At 34.8% G+C, this 7453-nt stretch overlaps 1 protein-coding gene across 1 annotated transcript; it reads right to left on the reverse strand.

The window, feature by feature from the left end:
• Nucleotides 1-3356: 3356 nt before the first annotated feature.
• Nucleotides 3357-7146, reverse strand: LOC132166499 (uncharacterized). Its single transcript, XM_059577326.1, has 3 exons — nucleotides 5674-7146; nucleotides 3917-4313; nucleotides 3357-3799 (listed from the first exon to the last, which is right to left on the reverse strand). The coding sequence occupies exons 1-3, from the start codon at nucleotides 7144-7146 to the stop codon at nucleotides 3471-3473; spliced, it is 2199 nt and encodes a 732-aa protein (XP_059433309.1). The 3' UTR covers nucleotides 3357-3470.
• Nucleotides 7147-7453: the final 307 nt, after the last annotated feature.

Consider the following 7453-nt stretch of genomic DNA (forward strand, 5'->3'; position numbering starts at 1 on the left):
GTTTTTTTTTTTGTTTTTGTTTTTTGTTTTTTTTTTTTAAATGTAAAATCAGTTAATGTAGACTATGTAGTTTGTCAAAATTACAAATTGTTATGAAAATGAATTCAAAGATCCCTAAAGTATGCCAAAGCCATGCCCACCGGTGGTGTCAAGAAGCCCCATCGCTACCGGCTTGATATTGTTGCTCTTCGGTGAGTTAGTTTTCCCTTTCTTTGCTCTTAAATTTGCCTCATTTAGAGCATTTATAATAGGCTTTTTATATTTAGCTTTTCTCTAAAAATATAATAAAACTCATGAAAACACTCATTTAACAAGCTCAATTTTCTACTTTTTATTTAACTCTTCTCATAGATGCTCCCTATATTTCAAGAGCCAAAAGTTAAAGTTACATAATTTTTTAAGGTTATTTTGTATCCTCTCCCTTGATTGATTTAAAATTAATAAAATAATAATATTTAACTAAAATAGATAAAAGTATAGAGAGTTTGATGTTTGACTCATTTTAAAAGTATCTCTCTAAATTTGATAAAGTATTTTTTTCTCAACAAATCTAACTTTTTTTGTTTATAAGGAGTACATTGTCAATATTGCTTTTAGTGAATTTGCGTTATGGGTATGAGATTGGTTTTGTCTAATCTAACACGTGATTTTTGTTCAATGTTATGCAGTGAAATCCGTAAGTATCAGAAGAGTACCGAGCTCGATCCTGATCAGAAAGCTTCCTTTCTAGAGGCTTGTTCCTCTCTTTTTTGCGTTGTTATGCAGATGGGTTTGGTTAAATCTTTTTTGGGTAATGATTTATTGTGTGGGATGTTTTGATATTGGCTGGAAGTAGAGTTCTGATTGCATTTGACTTCATAGAAAACGTATGCAGGAAATGCTTTCGTGTTTGGTGATGCGCAGTCGAGCAAGAAGACAGACGACTAAAGTTTCCTTTTGTAATGTCATTAGGAAAGTGGGTAGCAATTGCTTTGCTGTCAACTGTCAAGCAAGAGCAGCTTCCTTTTGTAGCTCCATGCAAATTCGAGATTCCTTTTCTACTTTAGAAAATGTGAGCTGCAAGTGCTTTGTTGTCGAGCAGAAGGATCTTCCTTTTGTAGCATCTGAATATTCTCTACACCCGCCTTCTCGAGCAGAAGCATGATCAACGGTGGCAATATTGTAGCGAGCAGAAATGTCTTTGTTCAGTGTAAGCGCATAATTAATTTTAATATGCTTTAGAGTATTTGTATTGATTTATGTATATTTTTATGTAAAATAGCTCGTTAAAATTTACTTTATTTAATTTAGTTAATGAGTTTTAAAAGACATTATACATCCGATTATCTATTTTTTTTATCTATATAATTTTGAATATTATTATTATTATTATTAGTTATAAGGATTGTATTTTTCATAAGATCCTGTTTTTCAACTTTTGCTAAAAGAGACATGTGATAAGAAAAATAGTAGGAAAAAATTTTGAGAAAAAGAGAGATGTGGAAAGAAATAGTAGGAGAAATTGTGGGAAAAGAGAGATATGAAGAGAGAAATAGTATATTAATGAGATGGATGTGTGAACCGTGTCCGCTACATGTAGCGGTACACTGTTTACAAATGCAACAAACATATATTTTGCATTTGAGATGCATAAGATATTTTAGTATTTGACTTATATATTTTAAATAAAAGTAAGAAATGATTAAGCCAATGTAAGTACTCTTTTACAAGCATAAAAATACAAGATTAGAAGTAAAGGTTAGAGCTTCCATAATGTCACACCAAAACGTAGGTGGCAAGGGATGAACATGCAACTTGCGATCGTAAAATCTTTTAGCAACAGGCAAAGCCAATAGACATCATTGGTAAGTAGGGGTGTAAAAAAATTAAAAATGTAGGGGTGTTAAAAAAAACCATGTACTAATCGAAAAATTGGGAAACTGGGTACCAACCGGTAACTGGAAAACCAAGAAACCGGTTGGAAAAAACTGGTAACCGGATACCCGGTTCCAATTTTTTGCACCCGATTATAACCAGGTAACCAGGTATATATATAAAATAATAATTTTTTATATATATATATTTTGTTTAGGGCATTTTTAAACATTGAATTTTTATGGCATTTGTAAACATTGGATTTTAATGGCATTTTTAAACAATGAAGTTTTATGACATTTTTAAACATTGGATTTTTATTTTTTTTAGGCCCAAAAAGCCAAATAAAGTATTTTTTGGGATTTTTTAGGTTTTTTTTTTTAACAATCACTACAAACCCCAACTTATTGGGACAAAAATGCTAATTTTTTTTTAAAAAAAAAAAGGGTAAAAATTGTTAAATTAAGCACAAAAATTAGACTCAATACCTTAAATAAGCCCAAAAATTAGGCTCAATACCTAAAATAAGCCCAATATATATATATATATATATATATATATATATTATAAAAAAAAAACCAATTACCCGGTCCAGCCAGATAACTGGGTACCAACCGGAATCTGCTAGTTATTGTATAACTGGATAACCGGTTCTGGTTTTTCAAAATAAAATAACCAGGAATCGAGACCGGGTTGACACTCCTAACAATAGCCATTGCGTGGTATTCGGCTTCTATACTTGAGTGAGAATCTTTGCACTCCAAGACACATACAACGTATAATGCCCCCATGAAATTAATACTCATATTTTTAATAAAAATAAAATGGGATAATAAAGGTAACCTATTAGTCAACCTCTTGCACGTATTAATTCACTAGTAAATAAAACGTCTTTCAAATAATTTGAAAAGAATATCTCTTTCTTATCCATTTTAAAACCTACAACATTCGAACGTTCCAGGTGGGATTCGAATGATCGTTGCCTTGGAACGTTTGAAATTGGATTCAAACAATCCTTGCATTGGAACGATTGAAGTTGGATTCGAATGATCATCCTTGAACAATCAAAGTTTCCAAAGAACGTTTGAATTTCCCAAACGGTTTTTTTTTAAAAAAAAATGAAACCTTTTAAGACCCTAGTTGTTTGGGTTGCCTCTATTTAAAGGCAAGAATGCGGTCTTAAACCCATTTTGTACCTATTTCAAAAACCTTAGACCTAGAGAGAGGGGAGGAGAGAGAAATGAGGCTACTCTTAAAGGTTGGTCTCTCTAAGCTTGAAGAACTCGCACCCTCTTGATTTTTATGCATGTTTTACGATTTAAATGGTACATAAAGTATGCTTGGTTCAGTTGGTTGTTTGTTTAAAAGAAAACATGTGATTTATTAAATGAGTTGCTTTTATGGAAAATAAATCTTGCATGGGAACATGAGAATTGTTGGTGTTCCAGCTTAAACAGTAGTGAAGTGCTTAAACTATAATGTTCTTCATCACTCACGCATAATGCGTTAACCATGGATTTAATAACTAATTAACTTCATGATACATAAACAAGACAAACTAAAACATAAGAAATAAACATGTGTGCATGGAAATAGAGGTTTAACATGGTTGACATCTATAGTAGCCTAGACGTAACTGCTTTACCTTTTCGCAATACTGTAGCCTCTCTTAAGCATTCCTCAATAATGCTGGATTTTGCAGATTTTGCAGACTTTATGCGCTCGAGTTTCCTTGTAAGTCCCTTAATATCTCTATCAAGTTGATCAACAACATTGTCTACTTGCTTTTCAACATAAAGACCAAAATGAGCATGTGTAATTCTCTTCAAATGATCAAAGGCAAACTCAATTTTAAATCCTGCAAATTGCAAGGTTTCCAAGCATCTCCACCAACCGAGAAGCATATCATCAGTGATATCCACAACCTTGATGTTTCTCATGCGATCTATGCACTCACATAACATGAAAAAGTAAATCGATTTCAATTTAGGACTAAACGTGGATTGGGCACCAATATCCCCGTGGTTGGAAAGCAAGTGGTTTAAGATAGGGGTCAACTTACGAGTAGTCATGTACTCTCCAACATTGATAACCTCTTCTTTTGTATGAGAACCAACATCCCAATCATAAGGAAACCTGTTATGCGAAACCTTAGAATGATTAAGAAACTCCATAAATTGTGTATAAGCCTTGTCAGAAAACATTATAATTTCCTCATGGTCATAAGCTTCTATCTTCTCAGCAATAGTTTTTTCTCTAATTGTTTTCCTTAAGGATATATCCTCGACTACACTCAAAGTGCTTAAAAATTCTTTCCAAGTTAAAGTCGGCTTGAGTTGTTCTTTATCTTTCTTTTGCATCATCTTTTTTAACGTGTCTTTGGTAATAACCTTACCAAACTGTCCAAGAGGATTCCTCAACTCTACCTTCCCATATTCTTCGTTTAGAGATGATATTACCTACAAACCAACCAGAGACTTTGAGTTAAGAGCATGAACTAATTGTAAAATGAAACTCTTGATATATAAAATTATTGAACCAACTGTGGGCACCAACCAAGCCCACATGACGTCAAATGACACTAGATATATATAATTGTTAGGGAAATTGACACATTTTAGAGTCTTTTAATTAGTGAAACCATAATATATATGACATGTTGGGACATCACTCAATGCTTAAATTTATGAGTTTGGGCATAGCTATTCATGTTATATTAACCATTTACACTTGTGACGTCTTTCTAATATAGGATTCAATCTATTTACACTTACATATGTATACCCAACAAAAACATATTTAACTTTGAGCAAATTTTGAGAATTCATGTAGTTAATGGAGTTCTACCTTCATGGCAAATTTCCACCATCTACATGTACACATCGATTCTAGTGTTGAAAATGGTTAAAAGCTAGATTTGTTTTTTAAAGCAATTTTTCCAAAGAGAAATGCTATAGGTACTAAACTTTTTACCAAGAGATGGAAAGATTTGCTCATTCATTGGAAATGATCAAAACAATTGATCAAGAAAAATGATACAGGTATACCAATGAATTATGAGTTCTACATCAATCTAGTACTCATGATCTTGATAAAATATTTAATAGTATTCATAGCATTTCTCTTTTACAAAAGATCATCTGCACATGACAATAAGCGGTGTTTATCTAATGATGTGCATGCATCTAATTATAATCATTATTGATAAGGGCTACAAAAAACTAAAGTTATTTGTGTTACGAAGTAATGTGCTTTGACTAGTCAAACTTTTATCTTTGGTTGTGTTTATTAAACTCTAGTTTGTAATAGGTGAAAATGTGTGCTGTGAAGCCACGTGTGGTTCTAGCACTTACTTTTGTAAAGGCTTCTCTTCTTTTGTATTGTGTAGCTGCAGAAAAATTGTAATGTAAGAAGAAGAAAAAAAAAAAAAAGAACCGAAAAAAGAGCTAGAAGCTTTCTTCAGAAAAAAAAAAAAACTCATCCGCTCTGCTGTTTTTCCTCTATTTCTTTACTCATTTTATGCAGAATTTCTGTAGCAAGTTGTTCTTCTTATTCTCTTGTGTTTCCCTTGTTTAATCTACTGCCCTTGGAGTGTGTCTTGCTGGAAAATCCAGCCAACAATTTGATTCAACAAATTTTATTTCCTTGTGATAACTCCATTCATTAGCTTTTGTCTTGATCAAAAAGAGTAAAGCTATATGGATTAAACATCAATTCATACATGATTGCATTTCCAAACCAAAAAGATCATAGTAGCTAGCTATAGGTTGTTTTCATATATTCATCAGTAAGATTTTATATATGAGCTTATGTACGTACCTCAGAGATGACGCAAGAAATTTCAGCAACAAAATGGCATTCCGCGCAGTAATAAATGGGTAATAATGGGTCTTCAATTTCTTCCTCACAAGCATCGCAATAGAATTCATCGTTTCTCTGATTTTCATGTTCAGCAAGAGAATGCGTGAGGGTAAGGGGATCGATGTGGCATTTGTGCTGAATGGTATATGGTAATGGACCACACGTATGATGGAGATTGAAGTCACAATCCAGATCTAGACATCTGAAAGAGTATGATTCATGACAAGTGGATTTGCAAGCGCTGCACTTGATCGTTTCATCATCAACTATATTGTCCCTAAATTGCAGAAGGTGGTCGTGCCCTTCGTCTGATATAACGGCAGGCATTATGACACTGCATTCTATGTGCAAGCAAAAGCTGCAATTGTTACTCTCACAAACGTAGGCGAAGTTGTTCCCTTTGCGGTTCCAGTTAATATCCTTGCGACAGGCATTGCATTGAGCACTATCCTCCATGGGTTTTAGGATGAGAGGGTGGTATGGATGAGAGTGATCTAAAATGTCTTGCGTCAATTCAAGGCATGATTGGTGAATGTAAACGCGGTTACAGTGACCTCCGCGGCCACAACCACAAGCATAGGTCGGATCCGTACAGCCTTTCCCACATACATAGCAATTGATCACTTTGTCATCAGCCTTGATCTTCGAGATTAGTGACAGTGGATGCCCGTGGAGGAAATGGAGAATCTCTTCTTGATAATCACTTTTAGATTGGGTAGTACTGGGCAATAGAGTGCAATCAATATCCATCACAAAATCGCACCGACTACAGCCATAGTAAAAGCCTCCCCTGGGCCAGAATTGTCGACAAGCTCTGCAAGGAGAAGATTTATCTGGGCCAGTAGTGTACAAGGTGAGAGGGCAGGGATGATAGAAGTGTTGGATCTCTTGGGGCAAGCTTCGATCAAAACACGATGGATGGAGAAAGAAGCGACATGGGAAGCAGGCATAAGCCGGGTCCGAGCAGTATTTTCCACATACGCGGCATTTAATGCGATGGGCAGGAATCTTCTCGAAGAGAACCAATGGGTGCTGGTGGTGGCTAAAAGTACCAACAGCAACTGCCTCCTCCCTTTCTTCTAGCACTGGCCCTACAAAAGCGCACTTAAGATCAAAGTTGATGTCGCACTTTTCGCAGCGGAAGGTGAAGCCCCTGCAAATTTTGCTACAAGCATTACACTCAAACTTGCCGTATTTTGATTTTGGGTGTACTCGGGCAAGAGGGTGTGGGTGAAGAAGTGGTTTGCGCAACTCCTGCGGTAGCTTTGCACATGATTCGTGCAAGGCGAAGTCACAATAATATTCACTGCTGCAAGTGTAGGTCGGACCAACGCAATATTCATCGCATGCGTCGCATAAAACATAATCATCTCTCTCCTTGTCACTCAGCGATAACAGATGCTGGTGATCACTGAAATGATCAATCTCCATCTCGATCTGTCTTTCTCTCTATCGGTTTTAACCCAAAATCACTAAGAGGTTTTTTTTTTTTTTTTTTCTCACGAAAAAAGAAATAAAGAGTGACCTAAAGAGTGACTCTTCAACATTTTTCTTACAATTATATAATATAATGAGTGATCACTGAAGAATGAGAGAATTAAAAATACACCTTTCTTATAAGTCAAAAAGAAAAAAGCAAAAAAGCAAAAAGCAACTTTGAATTTTTTTGTCCTTTTCTGCATTTTCAAAGACGTACACGTCTATTGATGAGAGAAGGAGAAACGGACAAGTGATGATG

The sequence above is a fragment of the Corylus avellana genome, chromosome ca1 (genome assembly GCF_901000735.1).
Source record: "Corylus avellana chromosome ca1, CavTom2PMs-1.0".
Lineage (NCBI taxonomy): Eukaryota > Viridiplantae > Streptophyta > Magnoliopsida > Fagales > Betulaceae > Corylus > Corylus avellana.

Bases quoted from the DNA above. Each gene is read 5' to 3' on its own strand.
- LOC132166499 (XM_059577326.1), bottom strand. From the start codon at position 7,146: ATGGAGATTGATCATTTCAGTGATCACCAGCATCTGTTATCGCTGAGT. The intron at 4,314-5,673 runs GTACGTACATAA...GTTGGTTTGTAG, and splicing joins TTTCTTGCGTCATCTCTGAG to GTAATATCATCTCTAAACGA. The intron at 3,800-3,916 runs GTAAGTTGACCC...GTGAGTGCATAG, and splicing joins TGGAGAGTACATGACTACTC to ATCGCATGAGAAACATCAAG.